General features: G+C 39.1%; 1 protein-coding gene across 3 annotated transcripts in view; it reads right to left on the bottom strand.

Annotated features, from left to right (window-relative positions):
* MAPRE2 (microtubule associated protein RP/EB family member 2) overlaps window positions 1-20141 on the bottom strand; it is a 155810-nt gene that overhangs the window by 111067 nt on the left and 24602 nt on the right. For all 3 annotated transcript variants that reach the window (XM_041745978.1, XM_041745968.1, XM_041745958.1), the window contains one exon: window positions 12880-12941. Coding sequence is in view for 1 of the 3 variants with exons in the window: in XM_041745958.1 (XP_041601892.1) it covers window positions 12880-12941 (62 nt within the window). In the remaining 2 variants the exon portion in view is untranslated. The remainder of the gene's footprint in view (window positions 1-12879; window positions 12942-20141) is intronic.

The raw sequence follows: 20141 nt of genomic DNA, 5'->3' as shown, positions 1-20141 counted from the left end.
TCTCATCTTATCCATAGCATTTTTTTTTTAAGCAAATAGGTAGTAGAGTTTGATTAATTCAATACTTTTTATTCTAAGGATAGATTTTTTTTCTTCCATTCACAGATTTCATCTAAATTATACAAATTCTTTGAATTATTTCAATTGTTCTTTTTCCATATTTTGTCTTAAAACTTTTTAAATTAGCAATATAATCATATCCTCTTTCCATGTTCTAGAAGTTTGTCAATTTCTGGTCCTTACTCCTGTTTCCAGAACTGCCAAAATTTTTTTTTAATTGTTATTTCAATTGATGATCTGGAAAGAAAGGAGGCAAAACTATGTTTTTAGAATACCATCTGAGAATTCAATGTTTCTAGATTATTTGCATTGTGTTCAGTATTTCCCACTATCTAAAATACAAAGTTTACATATAAAGCCTAGATGACTTAGTCTGGTATTTGGGACTCAGTACTATTTGATCCTGGTTTATCTTTCTCCCTTAATCCTCCAGTAATCACATTAAAGAATCCATCATCGCCTCCTACCCTCCTTGGCATGGTTTATGCTGTTCCTTATGCCTTCTGTCTGGTATCTGGAATGGCCTTTTTACTCCTCCTTAATCTAGATTTTACAAAAGTAGGCTCAGCGCAAAGTTCACCTCTTCTGAAGTCTTTATGACCATCCTAGGATAGCCAAAATTCTGTAATAATTAAAACCACTTGAGTTCCATCCAAGTGAATTGTTCTTTGTGCCAGCAAGGTGACCTTTTTTGACCAGAATTCTCTGCCATTTTTACCTTGAAATCCAAAATAATTTCACTTTAGTGGAATTAAATTTAAAAGCACATGCTTTATGTTTTGATATCATCCCATACAATAAAATATTGAAGTTTTGATGAGATGCAGCTTTGGGCAGAAGACATGAATAGACATTTTACCAAAGAGGACATACAGATGGCCAACAGACATATGAAAAGATGCTCAACATCACTCATCAGGGAAATACAAATCAAAACTACAATGAGATATCAACTCACACCTGTCAGAATGGCTAAAACCAACAACACAAAGAACAACAGATGTTGGCAAAAATATAGAGAAAGGGGAACCCTCTTTTCACTGTTGGTAGGAATGCAAACTGGTGTAGCTACTCTGGAAAATAGTATGGAAGTTCCTAAAAAGGTTAAAAATAAAACTAACCTCTGATCCAGCAATTGCACTACTAGGTACTTACCGGAAAAAAAAAAAACAAAAATACTGAAGGGATACATGCACTTAGATGGCCAAATGGCCACTAAATGGTGGATAAAGATGATGTGATATATATACACACTGGAATATTACTCAGCCATAAAAATGAAGTCTTGACATTTGCCATGACATGGATAGAGCTAGAGAGCATAATGCTGAACAAAATAAGTCAGAGGAAGACAAATACCATATGACTTCACTCATATGTGGAATTTAAGAAATAAATGATTATGGGGGGAGAAAGAGGCAAATCAAGAAATAGACTCTTAACTCAGAGAACAAACTGATAGTCGGCAGAAGGGAAGGAGGTTGGAGGATGTGCTAAATAGATGGTGGGGATTTAGGAGTACACATGTTGTGATGAGCACTGGGTGTTGTATGAAAGTGTTGACTCACTAAATTATACACCTGAAACTACTATTACACTGAGTTAACTGGAATTTAAATAACTTTAAGGAAACAAAGGGGAGGATTGAATAGTGTGCCTGAGTTAGGCAGTTTCTTAAATTTTGTTTTGAGCAGGAGGCAATAGTGATAGGATATTCTTATTTCAAGAGACCTTTCTAGAAGAATGGTTATCCCCTTTGGAGGCAATAATGTCATTACACAACATTCTAAGCACTCAATTCTTATTTTCTGACAAACTGAGCAGAGTTTTTCTCTAAGCCAGGCATTGGAAAAGGATGCTAATGATTTAGTTCAGCCTGTAAGCCAAAGCAATGTTATGTGAGTGGCATTACCTCACACAAGTTTGAAATGTATCACTCCCCAAGAGCAAAAATAAAGTTGGAAGCACAAGAATCCCATGAGGGAAACTCTACCAAGCAGATATTATGTAGCCTAGTCATTGCCTTGAAAAATCATAACATAACACATCAGCATTTTGGAACCTCATGGTCCAGTAAAGGACTAACACCATACTCCAAAGCGAGAGTATGAAGTATTGGAAAATAAAAAATCCTCACGACCTAGAATTTAGTTCTCTAGGGAAGCACTTTGGCTTACCTTGACCTTTACTGTTCATGTTACCTAATGTAGTTTGATGTTAACCTGATAATCTGTGATTCATTGGAAGTGCTTTCTTGAAGACTGAAATAGGACTAACTTTAGAACAGAGGCAAACACGTCAGTGCATGCATTTTAAGCGGAATGATATTTGAGGTAAGCAAGGCTGAAAATCTGTCATCTACTGTATAAGCCGCTGAGCAATCTCATGTCAAGCCAGTTTTATAGATTATGCAGAATCCAAAAAGCATAAATTAAGTGCCTAACGTCTGGGGCGGGAATGATAATTAAAATAGAATGCATCATCTACTTTTATTTAGAATATTATGTTTTGGAAAAATTACACTTGAGAAAATTTAAAATCCAAGGTAATACCCACTCTGGAATTCCATAGTTATTCTCAAGCGATGTGGGAACACACAGATATGGGACTTCCAGTCAGGGTTATTTAACCAGTTAAGAACTGTAAGCTTAAAACTTAACCAAACTTAGCTTTGAAAGAGACTCCGTAAGTCAAACAATGGGAGGTTGGAATAATAATAGGATGTCAATTTATAGACCATTCTATAGACCTTAACACTATAATCAGGAATATGTGTGACAGCATGAAAAACTTGTGACATAAAATGAAATTAATAAGCAGTATACTGATGTATGCACAAGGTATTGTTCCAACTACATGAAATTATATGAATAAGAACTAGAAGGAAAAGAAAAATTGTTAGAATAGAATTACAGGTGATTGGCTTTTCATGATTTCTACTATTATTTTCAATAATTGAAATTTCGGGAATATTACAAAAGTAGAACATTAAATATGTAAGACATTTAAGAAGAAAGGCAGGCAGCATTGGAGTTCTGGGAGACCTTTGATTACCTACTATATTTCTTATGAGATACATCATAAGTATTCATAATTGTAGCTTGACTTTTGCCTAGATGGTAGTGAAGACAATGGTTTAGTTCTGTTTCTTGATTATTTAAATTAAAATTACTCAATTGTGCATTTCTTAAAAGATTAATTTATTCATGAGCGACACAGAGAGAGAGGCAGAAACACAGGCAGAGGGAGAAGCGGGTTCCATGCATTGAGCCCGATGCGGGACTCAATCCTGGGACTCCAGGATCATGCCCTGGGCCAAAGGCAGGCGCTAAACTGCTAAGCCACTCAGGGATCGCCTATGGCACTAGTAATTGTAGTTCCATGAAGGGGTAACCTATGATCAACATAACCAAAATAGTGGGAGGGTAAAGAGGGCAGGCAAGCAGACAGAGGAGGTGTATAGGTACAACTTCCAAGATAATCAGAATTAAACAGATACACATAGCATCAGTCAATTGCCCCCTATTACCTCTAATCCACCTCCAATCCTACCCCAAAGGTTTTCTGCTTTTCTGGTAGTTCCCAACATGTATATCTAGCTGTGAGTACTACTTGTGGAAAATCGCTTTGCATTTCCTGCTTGGGTATTAATCTTGCCTCTACTACTTATTAGTTAGGAGCCCTGAACAAGCTTGTTAAGCTCTCAAACTCATTTATAAAAAGCATAAACAAACTCCACATAGGACATATAAAGATGAACCAATTTGGGCAGCCCCGGTGGCTTAGAGGTTTAGCATCACCTTCAGCCTGGAGTGTGATCCTGGAGACCTGGGATTGAGTCCCACGTCAGGCTCCGTGCATGGAGCCTGCTTCTCTCTCTGCCTCTCTCTATCTCTCATGAATGAATAAATAAATAAAATAAATGAACCAATTTTGCGTAAGACATCCTATGTAAAGTCACTAGCAGAGTACTTAACACACGGTAGCCATTAAATCAAGTTTGTTTTCTCCCTATCTTTTTCTTCTTTGTAAACAGGACTCTGGTGTTCAAATATTAGAGAGTTTAGGTAAACTGAAGGTGAATCCACCTTGGCTGTAGGTTGTTTTCAGATCTTACTCCCTCCCCATATTCACCCTCACACAGACTGGAATCCCTAGGCTGTATGTAACCAACCTGATGGCAGACTGGACTGGGGCCAGGCCAGACTTGTTTGGACATCAAAGACCAGAGTGAGTTTCCTGGGTTGGCTCTATTAGTAAGCTGTATTTAAAATTTCAGTTCTGGGACGCCTGGGTGGCTCAGTAGTTGAGTGCCTGCCTTTGGCTCAGGTCCTGATCCCGGGATCCGGGGTCGAGTCCCGCATTGGGCTCCCTGCGTGGAGCCTGCTTCTCCCTTTGCCTGTGTCTCTGCCTCTCTGTGTGTGTCTCTCATGAATAAATAAATAAATCTTAAAAAAAAATTCAGTTCTATCTAATCCGGCTTTTAGAGCTAGTTACCCAATACAGTAGCCACTGGCCACATGTGGCCTTTCGCATTAAGATTAAAGACTTAAGATGTATAGGAAATGTTCATAGCCACATTTCAAACCCTCAGTGGGCACATGCGGCTAATAGCTATCAAATTAGGGGGCACAGATATGGAACATTATCATTGCAGAGCATTTAGAACTCTGCTCTAGAGTGAGGGTATCGGCGGGAATAAGAAGTATCCCTGGGTTGGTGCCCATCATATTTATTATTTTTCATCTTTCACACTGGAAAAACAAACTCAGATGGTGATGGGGGTAAAAGCCACACTTGATTAGGGGCCTCAATATACACAAGCATCCCAGACACCAGTCCAGGGGATGTCAACTGCATTCTTTTCCACATACCACAGCCCACTTGTAAGGTGATAAGGTATGTCAACCGCAGAGCAATTTTAGTGACACTTTTGCTAGCAAAATGAGTATTACCTAACCAAATCCTGGTACTCTACGCAAAAGGCTGAAATCTCTCTAGGTCCTCCCATATTGTTGCAACTAGAATTGTTGAGTCACTATATTGTAGACCTGAAACTAATACAACATTGGTTAATGGTTAACTCTACTGGAATTTTTTTAAAGCAGAAATCTTTTGTAAGGATATACAGCATTAAAGCTTTGCTAACCAATTGGCAGTTTCGTTTTTGTGCCACAGAGTAGTTGCCTCTGGTCAAACTGGAATCTCAACTGGGATCCAGGCAATCCAAGTTTGTGAATGGCGGGGAAGGGGACACCAAATGACACAAACTGTTCAGTTTCACTTTGAATTAATCCAATCAATTGTTAATTAAGACTGGTCCCTAATAATCTACTTTGTCAACAGGGGGCCCTCATGAGTTACCATCCCTGCAGGAATCTCAAACTCCTTACAAACCAAAACATTGGCAACCAGTCCTTTGGCACCTGTTTTACTTTTCTTTTACCTACAACATTTTAAATAAAGTATTAGCCCACTTTAAATGTACTGTCCTTATGATCAATTTTCACGTTTCTCCCATAAAGGAGCCCGTATGATCATTTCATCTGCTCAGGTGCATGTGCCCCATTTGGACTGCTGAGCCATGCTGGAGGAACCGGCACTCTGCCTAGCTCAGCTATAAATTCACGGGCCCCAGACCCGAGTTGAGGGTGTGTGTGTGTCAGTGCTTCCAGACCATCCCTCTGCTTCCCTAGTCAACACCTCTGTTATTCTTCATACATCAGACATTTTAATACTCTGCTTAGATCTCTGACCTTCCACCTTCTCCTCCCTTAGCAGATGGTCTTGCCTCTGACTTCAGAGGCTATTGAAGCCATCAGACAAGAATTTAAGTTTCCTACCTGCAACCCTACACATTTACCTATGAGGTAGGCACCTTTCTAAATCAACTCTTCTTCCCCACAGGGTCCTCTTTCTCTCCTCTTCTTTATAGTCAAATAGCTTAAGGCTCATCTAAACCTACCCTCTCCACTTGCCCTGGACCTCGGTTTAGATTCCAGTTTGACCGGGTCATTGAAGTTAGCCTCATCTTAAGATCCCAAACTACCTCTTTGTTGCTAAAAGTCAATAGGTGCATTTTTGTCATGATCTTACTTAACCTTTGCAGAGTATTTGGACTTATTTACCCTTTGCTCATTCTTGAAACACTTTCTTTTCTTTTTAAAGACTTGTATTTATTTATTCATGAGAGACACAGAGAGGCAGAGACATAGGCAGAGGAGAAGCAGGCTCCCTGTGGGGAGCCAGTGTGGGACTCGATCCCAGGACTCTGGGATCACGACCTGAGCCAAAGGCAGACCCTCTACCACTAAGCCACCCAGGTGCCCCTGAAATGCTATTTTCCTTAGGCTTCCATGGCAGCATATGCAAGTGCTCTTTTTCCTGAGTTTTTGGCTGATCGTTAATCTCTTTCATTGTACTAAATACACAGAACACAAATTTTACCATTTTTACCATTTAAGTGTATAATTCAGTGGTGTTAAGTACATGGACACTGTTGTACCACCATAAATCAGCAGCCATCTCCAGAATAGTTTTCAATTACAAAACTAAAATTCTATACCCATTGAATAACTCACCAGCTCGCTCTCTCTCCCCAGCCCCTGAAAAACACCATCCTACTTTCTCCTTCCATGCATTTTATTCCAGGTGTCCCATAAGTGGAGCCATACAGTATTGCTTTCTGTGACTGATACTTCCTTTAACATTAGATCTTCATGTTTTATCCATGTAGTAGCATGTAATGGTGTTTACCTCAAGGCACAAGAATATTTCATTGTCGTATACACTTTGTTTTGTTTATCCCTTTATCCATAGATGGGCACACTTGGGTTCCTTCTACCTTTTGGCCATTGTCCATATTGTTGCTATGGAAATGGGTATATTCTTTTTCTTAATCTGCCTCTTAAATATTGGTGATCTTTAAGGTTCTACTCTACCTTAAAGGTTCTAATTATAGGTTCTAATTGTACCTATACTCAAGGCTTACAGCTAATAGGCTAGTGACTCCCACAGTTGTATTTGTGGTTTATTTTCTCTTTTGGGGTTCAGATTCCAAATCCCCATATACACCCTTTTAGATGTCACAGGCACCCTAAACTCAGTGTGTTCAATACAATGCTTTGGGTTCTTTCTATCACACACGTAATGTTCTGTTCCCACGTGTTTCCTATCTCAGTATACCAGATATCATTCAAACCTCCCACTTGTACCAGGCATCTGGGCATTACCCTTTCACACCACTGCCACTGGCAGATCTTCCAGGGAGCCCACTCAGTTTCATGGTTACCAGGTGACTATTTCTCATCATGGCACCTCTGATGGGGGTCCCTAAGAGCTGGTCTGTACTTCTGCAAAGACCTCTCTTCTTTAGGCTCCTCTTCAAAATACTAACCCTGCACTCTATTCCCCAGAGCTTACCTTATTTTTCTTCTCAGCACTGATACAGCACTTACCACATAGCAAGCATTCAATGCACAGGTCAAAGAGTTAACCCCTGACCTCTCCCTTACCCGATCCTGTCTAGCCCACCTTCTAACTGGTCTTCAAATCCACCGACCTCTCTACCCCAGCTGTCACCACCTTCACCAGATGCTCAGCATCTTTCACTTTCCCCTCTCCTCTCCTCTTATCCCTCTCCATCACTGTCCACAGCTGCTAGAGGGACCATTTTAAGACCTGGAACTGCAACTTGGCAATTGACTTACAGCACTTCAACCATCACTTTCAGAATACCACCCAAAGGTCTTTACTGGCCTGCCAAGGCCCTTCCTGATCTGTCTCTCTAGCCCCGTTTTCATGCCTCCCTTGATGCTGCAGCTCATTACTGAACCTCTTTCAATTTAGCCAATATGCCAGATGCTTCTTTTATTTCCTTTCCGGGTCTTTGAAGAGGCTGCTACTCTTTTTGCCTAAAGAGCTCTCCCTTTTCTCTAGTTCCCTTTCTCAACACCTGCTGGCTGGCTCCTCCTTTTCCTTCAGGTCTCAGAGGAGAGGTCCCTGCCCTTGGAAGCCTCATCTGACCTCCCTGCACCAGTTGGAGCTTTGCTCTCATTGCTAGGGGTTCCCATGGCATCCTTTACTTCTCCCAACATAGTGCTTAGCACCCTGTAGTAGATTGCCAGTTGCATCAGTGTTCCCTACAGTGGGCCATAGCTCCAGCAGGGTAGAGATCCTCTCTTGCCCAAAATGTACCCTCTGCATTTGCACAATGATGGGGCCATGGTCAAAGTTTAATACTTAATACATAATTTTTAAAAATTGACCCAAGACATTTCAAATACACAGATAAGTAGAAAAAACCTGTATAATAGCATAATATATATTTATACCCATAGCTAGATTTTAAATTGTTAATATTTAGCTATATTTTCTTCATTGAGTCATCTCCATATTTTACATATTTTAGAGTAGATAACAGAAAATTTCTAAGTCTTACCCACATCCAGAGACTATATGAAATAAGCTACTGAAGGATAAAGAACCATGAACAAAAACCTCTAAATTGCTACTTATGCATAAATTCAGAAATGAGAATATTAAGTTCTATACCAGATACTTATATAAATGTATTCTCATTCCACCATTTAATTTTCATAAGTTTTATAGGGTAACTTCATTAATAAACAAAAGGAACCCTGTGAAGAACCTATAGATCTAGGAAAGAAGGAGAAAGAAAAACACTTGCTGAGTGCCTGCAATGTATCCAATACTTATGTTACCTCCAATTATTTTACAACTCAACAGGTAAAAACTCAATGTGGCCAAGTTATTTGCCTGGATCCTAAAGGAGAAAAATGAGATGTAGGAACTTTTTCCATATTTCCCTCTGTTTCTACCACTCATCTATTCATTACTATTTAAAATTTTAATTTGAAAATAAAAATTTAAGAAGTTTGTTGGTGGTTGTCTGAGCTGGGTTAAAATACATATTGCATCTATATGCACAAAAAATAATGTGTAGGCTAATTTTCTTTTTAGTTCTTATCACAGGGAAAATTCTAGAAATGAGCACAGAATAGGCAGGAAGTGAATCAGGAGCCAGGGTTCTGGTGCTATGGCTTGTTCACCAAACATCTGATGGTTGGCTAGTCAACTCTCCTCACTCAAGAACATTCACCTTTAAAATGGGTCAGTTGGATTAGATTGAGGTTCCTTCCAGCTGTTTGAAAAACAACACACAGAAGAAATCCTGTAATTCTTGGTGATTTGCTTCAGTCATCAAGGAGTCAGGGCTAGGATGCAGGTCTTACTGATGATCCCAGCCCTGGCATGCTCACTGAATATAATCCAGGGGCGAGGGGGCTGTAAATATAGGCAAATTTTAATTAGAATGTTGGTCAGCCAACTAGAATAACCTTCAAACTTACAGAATCAGATCTCCCACAGATTCTGATATAACTAATGAGGAAAACTATATCAAAAGAAGAGCCATGAAAACGCCCCTTTGAAAGAGGGTCCTGGCTTTATCCCTACCCCCATGTATCCTCTGCTAGACAAGCTATCCTACTTAACATACTTTTCTTTTTAAAGAAGTCAATTCCATTAGATGCTAAGCTTTAAGATCTCTGTCTTGTTTACCTTTATAACGTAGCTTTTAGCATAGCACCTGGCATATAGTTAGCTATTGATACATGTTTATGGAATGAATAGCAAATCTTACCACCTGAATGTTCCAATCCAACTTACCTCCAAGGTTCAGCTCAGATGCCATCTCTACCCCACCCTGCCAATGCCTCTCAAACTCCCAACATATTTTTCTGTATTTCTCCTATGGTGTATCTCATTTTGTATACAGTTATAGATGTTATATATATTATATCTATCTTAGCTTCCCAATAAGGTTAAACTCAGAAGCTATCTTCTATTCATCATGGAATCCCTACAATACATAGTTTAGAGCAGACACTCACGCAATAAAGGTTTGTGGTAAAAGCCTATCATTTATATATATATATATACACACACCAAAGCAATTAGGACAGTCTTCATGTATAGAAGACACTCAGTAAACATTATTGAATGAAATGCTATTTCTGATCAAGTTGTGGTAAGGCTAGTCCTCTCAGATTACAAATATTTGTGAGGGACTCCAAACCATTTGGGAAGAAATACCATAAACCAGATTAAAAGTCATGAGAATGGCTATTATATCTTTGAATAATCCATTTCTGGGATTTTGTACTAAGGAAATAGATGGAAAAATACAAATTGGACTGAACCAAACCAATAGCAACAAAACTGGAGGGTACTATGACACATTGATATAATACCATTCTACTCTAAGAAGAATTCTGAAGATTCTTGAAAGAGGTTTGTGACTAATGCTAAGTAAAACACAGATCACAGCCAGTATAAAAAAATAGAAATACTTGTGAGACAAGCAAATATACAAATCATTGAACAGTTATTTTGGGACAGTGTTATGGGTCACTTTCTTCTTTCCTTTAAATGTACCGCTTTAGGGATGCTTGGGTAGCTCAGCGGTTGAGCATCTGCCTTCGGCTCAAGACAAGATCCCAGGTCTGGGGATCGAGTCCCGCATCGGGCTCCCTGCATGTAGCCTGCTTCTCCCTCTGCCTGTGTCTCTGCCTCTCTCTCTCTCTGTGTATGTCTCTCACGAATAAATAAATAAATAATCTTTTAAAAAATACCATTTTTATAAAAATTTGATATTGTCAACATTTGATATAGCCAACATATTTCCTTCATGTAGCTATGTTTTCCATAGACAGTGAGGACCAAAGTATAAAGTTAAATTGTCTACTAAATAGCTATTGCTCCAGGACTTAACTCTAGGATTCAAGTGAAATCTCAAAAGGGAGGCTATTCTAGGACATGAGGTATAAAGGTACAGGCACGGTATACAGAGTGCAGAAATAGATCTGGATACGGAGCAAGCCCCTAGACTTAGCCAACGATGCTCAGGAACCACACAACTGAGATTAGTCACTCAAGCAACTGTCAATACCAGTCTCTTAGAGGGTTAAGCAAGGAGGCTGCAATCTAGAAGGGATAGGAAGAGAAAGAAGATTTAAGGATGGCTGTCTTCTTTGTAAAAGGATAGGAAAGGTAGAGAATTAGCTCACAAGATTCTGTAAACTATGGCCTGCTAGCCAAATGCCACCTACTGCCCGTTTTTGTAAATAAGGTTTTATTGAAACACAGCCAAGCCCATTAATGTATGTATTTCTATGGTGATTTCCACACTACAGTGACTTGAAGGGTTGTGATAGTGACTGTATGGCCCGCAAAGTAGAAAATATTCATGATGTGGCTCTTTACAGAAAAGGGAGCATTTGTCCAGTAGTCCTAGATATAAGGAGGTTTATAAACAGACTCCCTATTAAGGTATTAGGCCACCTTCCTCTATTACTTTTTCTTTGAATGTACCTGCCTAGAAGGCAGGCAACTGTAGAATTTATCATCCACATGAAGATACTTTTAAGGGTGAAAGGGGGTGCTTATGAGACTATATTCTAAGACAATGGAAGTACACCAGGACTATCCCAGACACATAGACACCTTACCAGAAGGGCTAGTAACACAAGAGCAGGTTTCAAAGGGCACCCAAGGTCTGTTTTTAGGTGTACAAAGCAAGCTTAGGTGACTCTCCTTGGTTCTTTCTATTTTAATTGCCCTCAGATGCCTTCCTATACCCCTCTTTCCCAGCTCTGGTCTTTGAAAAGTCCAGCTGTTTGGACACCATTCAAGGTTCAGGATCTCCATTCTCATTAGAGCAAAAGGAGAAAAGTTTAATCATCCCATTTAAGTAAGTTATTTCAAATCAGTACAAGTATTTTAAATCTGCAAATTTCACTTGGTTTGAATATCAAGACAACTCCTTAAAATGCTATTCTTTAGAATTTTAGCTTTTTATTCTCATTTTAAAAATTACCATTAATCATAGCATTTATCTCCATGAAACCCCAAACTAAATATAGTATATTATCCGTTGATTTGAACTTTTAATATGGACTGTTAAGAGAATTACTTAAGAATAAAGTTTCTCGTTTTATCATCCCAGAATGAAAAACAAAACACAACATATACTCCCTTACTTTTTTTTTCTGTAAAAACTTTTGATATTGTGGGGAAAGAAGTAAAACTGAAGATGTTTAGAATACCTTTGGTAAAATCTACGATGTTTTACTCTGAGACTATTCTCTGAACAATAGTAGCTCTTAGCTTTGAAACCTCCGTGGATGGCTTTCCAAATATTGCCATCTGGTGGAATTTCAGTTAATTGTTCCTTTGTTCTAGGGAACTGCTGGAGGTGAATGAACCTTGAAAGCATTAGAGAGAGATTCAGAATACCAGAAGGAAAGAAATGAAGGTCAAATTATTGCATTTCAAACACAAAACCAAAACTGACAAAAATAAGTGAGGCTTTGTGAGTCTTTGTCTCCTTCCCAAATATGCTCTATCCTCTATCATAAAGTCTGAGCACCTGCCTGGATTTGTTTCATGATAAATGAAATAAAAAATCATTTGTCCACAAATAACACAAAATGTCCTGAGGTTACCTAACTACATCTTGGTATTCTCTCCCTCCACTTATCACTAATAATATCTCCAAAATTAAACTTTAATTGGCTTGACCATTTTTAGAGGAATTGCTGATAGCAGTTAATTAGCCCTTCATACACACGGGAAATGGAATATAGTTTGAAAAATAATGTTTAATGGAGCATGTTTACTGTAATACTTGCTTTAATTGTATGATGGAATTTTGAAAATAAGTTGTTTGAAAGGCATTAATACTTCAATGTAATCTGTAGACAAGGAATTCTACACCATTTTATATTTAAACCTTACCTTGAGCATCCAGGCTCTCTCCCTGGCTGTCGAGATGAACTGTGCCGCTGAGAAGGGGGATACTGGGATAGTAAAAAAAAAAAAAGAAAAAGAAAGAAAGAAAGAATATTTAATAGGATGAAAACATAGAAGCAAAGAGTTATAACTGAGTTTGTTAGGTGTAGAAATGGAATGGAAAATTCAGTTGAAACACACACACACAATGTCAAAATTCAGTTGGTTTTACCATAGGAGATTAAATTAGCCAAACAAGGGTTCTCAGTCTCTATTTTGGGTCAATTTTGAGGTTGATTATGGTTTGTGAATATTTAGTGTACTGTCAGTTTCATAAAAATAAAAGGTAAAACTTTTCTCCCTGATAGTCTGAAGTGATGAGAATTTATATATTAGCAGGCAACCCCAGGAAGGAGTATCTCTAGTGGTATATCAAAGGCCAACATTAAAGTATTAACTTCCCTAAACTTAGGTTTATTAGGTTTTATATCTGGTATCAACACAGTCTTATGCTTCTAGTCAGAAGATTTTTAAGAGGATAGACATTCTAAACAATGCCAGGATCAAACTTCAGAAATATATATACCAACAAATGATAATTTACTTTATGTGAATTAGCTCTTGCTCCTCAAAACATGCTCTAAGTGATAAGTAAACTGAGGAAGGACAGATCCAGTTCTTGAGACTAAGAACTTTGCCTGAGCTCCAGGTTTTGAAGGTCCAGTGTTAAGGTGGGAAGTGGATGGTTCCTGGGGAGACAGCTTCTGGCTCAAGCAGATTCTGCTAAAAAAGACCCCAGATGCCTATGTGCAGGAGCCTTAATGGTCTTCCCACCAGCCCAAGAAACAAATGAGCAATGACTACTGCCTTCTACATATGCCCTCACCCTGAACATTACTCTTCTAAAATGGTCCTGGAACATAAAACACAAAAGCCTTTGATGTTTTTCTTTCTTTTCTTTCTTTCTTTTCTTTCTTTCTTTCTTTCTTTCTTTCTTTCTTTCTTTCTTTCTTTCTTTCTTTCTTTCTTTCTTTCTTTCTTTCTTTCTTTCTTTCTTTCTTTCATTTTTTTATTTATGATAGTCATACAGAGAGAAAGGGAGAGAGGCAGAGACACAGGCAGAGGGAGAAGCAGGCTCCATGCACCGGGAGCCTGATGTGGGATTCGATCCCGGGTCTCCAGGATCGCGCCCTGGGCCAAAGGCAGGCGCCAAACCGCTGCGCCACCCAGGGATCCCGCCTTTGATGTTTTTTTAAAAAAAATCAATTGCATAAAAATAAAGTATTTATGGCAGATCCAATGCTATGTGATCTTCAGAACTATGGAGATGTTGCTGGATGAAAAAAAAATTTTTTCCTTAAAGAACGAAGGGGGACATTTTATACCTTTTCTATAAGGGGAAGAGGAGATGGTAAAAAAAAATGTGAACAGCAAAATTGTAGGTACTGAGAGAAAGTAAAGGTGAGAGCTGATTTTTCAATGTTAATACTATTCAGTAAGAGCTCAAAAGTCATTTATAAAGTTGGTTTGTTTAAAAAATTTTTTAATATAGATGGTCCTAAGGACTCCTAATAGAACAGATGGAATTTCCTCACATTATTTTAGAGCAGAATTTAATTTCATGAGTATTTCACATCTTTCCATAATTTAATGAGTTGATTTAAAAAAAATCAGATAAGAAAAATCTGTTTCTAGCCATGTCATTTTCCTAAGTCCTTCAATCTTCCAGCAATTAACTGAATTATAATAAAATTTTCATTTGCCATCTTTAGTAAACTAGGACTCAGTAGCTAAATTACCAGGGGCAGTATTAGCCACCAAGCTAGGAAGAATACAGGATTCCTAGTTTATCTATGAACTAGAGAATTTGCCCTTAGAAAATTCAAGGCTACATACAATTGGCCTTTTTCTGTTGTCTGACAATGGTCCATTGGTCAACTTTCAACACCTGTAATGGATCAGTTTGAAGAATAGGATCGTTTACTGAAAACCCTTTGTTACCAGTCATTTCACATATTTTATTTAATCTTCAAAATCTTAATACAAATGAAGAAACAGAGGCTCAGAGTAGTAGAGCAAGTTGCCCATATTGTGCATCTAGAAAGTGACAATTTTTAAGAGGTCTGATGGACTCTAGCGTCTATTGCGTCTTTCATCTATATCATACCCACCTTAAAAGCCAGGTCTTCTCTACAGTTTTAAAGTCCCTGCAGAGTCTTTGCTCTGATCCTGGCATTTAAGTGCTAGATAAGGCACAGCCTTAGAAGGGTAAAGACATAGGCTCCCTTACTGGTGGAGGTGGCAGGTAAGGCCATTTTTTCTGTGATGTTTGACAATAGCAAAACAGTTTTTGTCTATAAGTCTCACACATTATATAAAAATTAAAAATGGGGCACAGCAAATGCTTGGGTGGCACAAGTCAGTTAAGTGGCCAGCTCTTGGTTTCCACCATTCAGGTCATGATCCTCAGGGTCATGAGATCGAGCCCATATCTGGCTCCATGCTCAGCACAGTGTCTGCTTGAAATTTTTTCTTCCTCTCCCTCTGCCCCTGCCATGTGTGCTTTCTCTCTCTCAAATAAATAAATCTTTAAATAAAAAAAAATGGAACATAGTATACATACAAAACTACAAAAAACATAGAAGATCTTTGAGACCTGGGTCCTGGCAAAGAGTTCTTAGCCTTAACACCAAAAACACAATCCATAAAAGGGATAGTTAAATAAATTGGACTTTATCAAAAGTAAGAACTTTTGTCCCTGTAAAGTAGATGTAAATATGAGGAATAAAGTAGGAGAAAATATTTGCAAACCACGTATCTGACAGAGGACTAGTTTCTAGAATATAAGAAGAGCTCTGAAAACTCAACAGTCTAAAAAAAAATCAGTTGGAAAGTAGGCAAAAGACATGAACAGACATTTAGCTGAAGAAGACATACAAATAGTCAATAAGCACATGAAATGACATTTAGAATCATTATCCATTATGCAGGTGAAAGTTAAAAACCATAACGAGATACCATTATACACTTAGCAGAATGGCAAAAATACAGACAGTGTGAAACACTGATGAGGAACTAGAGCACTCATATTACTCATGAGGTTGTAGGATGGTTCTACTACTCTGGCAAACATTTGCCTTTCTTTAATTTTTTAACATACAACTACCATATAACCCACCAGTTGCACCTCTAGGCATTTTTCCAGAAAAATGAAAATTTATGTTTATAGCAGGTTTTTTAATTTTTAATTTTTTTATTTTAGCAGTAGCCAAAAATCAGACAACCCAGATGTCCTTCAGCACGTTAATGATTAAGCCAACTGAGGCATATCCTTTTACCATGGAATGCTACTTAGGAATAAAAAAGAACTACTGATACACACAACAACCTGGAACAATCTCCAGAGAATTATCCTGAGTGAAAAAAGCCAGTCCCAAAGGTCATACGCCACATGATTACATTTATCTAACAGTCTTGGAATAAGAAAACTGTAGAAATGGAACACACGTTAATGGTTGCAGGAGTGGGGAGGGGAACAAGAGCAGAGTGATGGGGAGAGGAGATGATTATAAAAGGGGAACAGTAGGCATCCTTGTGATGGAAATGTTCTGTACCTTGAACATGTATCAATGTCAATATCCTGTTTGTGGTATTGTATTATAAATTTGCAAGATGTTACCACTGAGGGGGAGAAAGGACTCAAGGGTACATGAGAAAGCCCCATCTGGTTTCTTACAACTACACATTAATGTACAATGGTCTAAAAACAAAGTTTAATAAATAAAAAAAAGATAGGACAACAACTACAATTAAGAATCTCTTATTTTCTGGGGATCCCTGGGTGGCTCAGCAGTTTAGTGCCTGCCTTCAGCTCAGGGCATGATCCTGGGGTCCCGGGATTGAGTCCCACATCAGGCTCCCTGCATGGAGCCTGCTTCTTTCTCTGCCTGTGTCTCTGCCTCTCTCTGTCTCTCATGAATAAATAAAATCTTAAAAAATAAAAAAAAAAGAATCTCTTATTTTCTTACTTTCCACAGAGGAAAAGCCCTGAGACAGCAAGCAGGATAGGGTTGGGAATTTGCCCTGCTTTGCACAGTTCCAAGAAAAAAAATTTCACCCAGGAGTCTAGCATTTGGGAAACCACTGCTGAGGATCTGCTGTCCAGTCTTGCCCATCTTAGAATTCTCCACTGCTATCCCCTTTCTTCCACATTAACCTTTCCAAACTTTCCTTAAAGGTCAAAATAGATACAAATACACTGAAAACCAGAAGTAACTTCTAAGTAGCAGTTAGATACCTCTATATTTTAAAAATGATCTCTAATACCTTCCGGTCCGTGGTATGCAAGTGTTTCCCAAAATTCACATCCTTATTAGTCCAGGACTAGCATCTCATCCCATGGCTCTTATAGGTGAGGCAGGTGTTCTATATTTTAAACCGGGCCACACTAAAAGAGAGCGTAAACTGTAATCACCCACACACAAAGAGGAGCTTGCAGAGTCTTCCTTCACGTTAGGAAAAACCATGTTGACTTTTACTCTTCCTATTTTGAGCACAAGGTAGCGCCTCAGAAAGCCAACTGCTTTTCCTGGGCTTACTGGTTTTAACTGAAAAGACCAAGTATGTCTATTAGAGTAAGAGTTACCACATGGCCAAGCTCTTTAACAAAACACATTCTCTGTTGCTACAAAAGTCAATTTTCCCTCATCCTCTCGACCTTTCAAATCCTTTTTTAGAAATATTTTTAAAAAAATTTTTTGCTTTATCATTGCTTTATTTTTTAAAATTAAAATCCCATTAGCCAATATAAAGTACATACTTCATTTCAGACATAGGGTGCAATGTCAAATCCTCTTTCTTGGAGCAGACTTAGAATCCTGGCATCCCACATGTGGTACATAGAACATCTGTCCTAGCTTGAGAGCCAACCCGCCCCTCCAACTCTGCAACAAAGACTGTCTCCATATCTGGTGATACAGGCACCATAAGAGGCATCAGAATGAGGAAAGAGTTGTAAAGATTTTCCAGTCATACCCTACCATTGAAAGACGATCTGGCTCTGTCTTCAGTGCTGTGTATATTTAGTCAGCGAGCTTTCTGACCAATGCAAGGTTAGTGTTCTCCTCACCAAGAGATGGGAATCACTGCCTCTCTAGTTGCTCCCGGCTTTTCCAAGAAGGGAACCCCGCTGGGATGTGAACTGAGGTTTTCCCTGTCAGGAGATGACTAAGCTATCTTTGGACCTTCAAAATAAGCTGTATGTTGAATTCCAAACTCCCTGTGGGTGCTTTCAGATATTGAATCACTCCAGTTATAGATCACATTCTTCAGTAGGGGAGGGCCACAGCTTTCTAGGAATAAAGCAGCTCCTAAGCATTCACAGAAGGTCACAAGGCTATTAATCCTTAGGCTGATCCCACTCCATATTAGCCTTCTGAAGGGCCCCAGCCTCCACCGAGCACCACCTCAATTAGTGGCCTCCGTTGGGTGGGTTGGGCTCAGGGCCTTCCCCAGGGCAGCAGAGGGAGGCCAAGAGTCTGCCCAGTTTAACTCCCCAGGGGGACTAGAGCTATGATTGCCGGGAAGCACAGAGCTGAGTACACACCAGGGAAACCAAAACCAAATGAGATTATCTGGCAAGTAAAGGAGGCCAAATTACACTGAATCTTGGGCACTCAGTGTGGTACAAATGCATTCCTCTCCTTAAACCAGACTACAAAATGACCCATATTTTATATTTAAGGGCTTTGAAAAATTATAGCTGGCTGATAAGGGGATTTTGATGGTATACATTAAGAAGGGTAATGATGTTATAAACTTCTTTTGGTCGTGTGATTTAGGCTTCTATAAAAATAAAGTATAATCCCCCCAAACCGTCTAAAGTCATAGCTATGATAAAATAGAAATTCAGTTATTTTCATACAAACTGAGCCTCATCCCCCTCTTAGAATCCTCCTTTATCCATCTGTTACTTGCCATGTGAACCAGGATTAAAATAATTTGAAACTGCCCTTTCTATTCTAGAAGAGAATATCCACAGTGCGAAAGGCACAAAAGTAAAATTAAAACAACGGACATGAGACAAACTGCATGAGAATACCACGTGCATTAATTCTGTGAACATTTTTAATAATTACGTATCCTTTTATCAGTTTTTAATCAGAGTTCCTTGAAAATAGCTGGGATAGAAGAATGGCTCCTTTCCTCACAAGTATGACTCGACTGATAATGAAATGTAGCCAAATGTTCACGAAGCAGGAAAGTAGCACAGTGAATGGTATCAGGTTCCCTTTAAGAGCCCAGTGTCCAAATTTAGTGTTCAGGTTATAGTGGAAACAAAATCCTCACTTTACATGTATCCTCTCTTTATAGTCTTACTCCTGTGACTTCCAAAGAAGAAACACAGCAACAGATTAGAGGTGTTGAAAGGGTGATGGTGGACTTTGGCTGTGGCAAGAGGGTTGTTCAGACACCGGGTATCCAGGTTGCTACAATCTCCCTCAAAAGATGGATAACCACTGCCCAACTGCAGTGTTGTGTGGGAAGGTTTTCAAACATTTTCAGTAGTCTGTCAAAAGTGTTTAAGTAGATGGAATTTATTGAAATATGTAGGGTTATTTGCATAGCCTCTACCCCTAAATTTTCTGTTGGGACTACTGTGCATCCTAAAATGATCACATGATGACCACCAGCACTGTTTTTGGAAACCTGCGGTGGGGGTCTTATGGAGGAGCCCCAGTTACAAAGTGTTTGGGGGCTGGATCAGTAATTACTTGATGGGGAAATTTATGCTGAATTCCACTGAACTGGGAAATCATCTAGTGATACAAAAGCACCAATTATGTTGTCAGGGATAAAACTTGGGTGGGGGCATGGGAACAAAACCCCAATCTATTATGAGAAACAAATCCAGGCAGCCTGGCATCAGGACTGGCAACTGATGGCCACCTGAACTGCTCTTTCCACAATGGCTCTGTGGTTCGTGGAAGAGACATTATGAGCAATCTGTGCACTTTAAGATTTGTTGAACATCAGCAGCACTTCACACTCCTTGGTGCTGTGGACTAGAGACTTCTGAAAGCCACTGGGTAGCATGTGCTCTGTTTTCTTGCTGCTCCGTTGGGCATCAAGATCTGACCCTTGGTGGTTGAGCACCTGACCTTTGGTGGCTCAGTGGTTGAGCATCTACCTTTGGCTCAGGTTGTGATCCCAGGGCACTGGGATTGAGTCCTGCATAAGGCTCCCCACGGGGAGCCAGTTTTTCCCTC

This window comes from Vulpes lagopus, chromosome 1, assembly GCF_018345385.1.
Source record: "Vulpes lagopus strain Blue_001 chromosome 1, ASM1834538v1, whole genome shotgun sequence".
Taxonomy (NCBI): Eukaryota; Metazoa; Chordata; class Mammalia; order Carnivora; family Canidae; genus Vulpes; species Vulpes lagopus.
The sequence above is the reverse complement of the archived record's forward strand: the minus strand, read 5'-3'. Positions and strand labels throughout refer to the sequence as shown.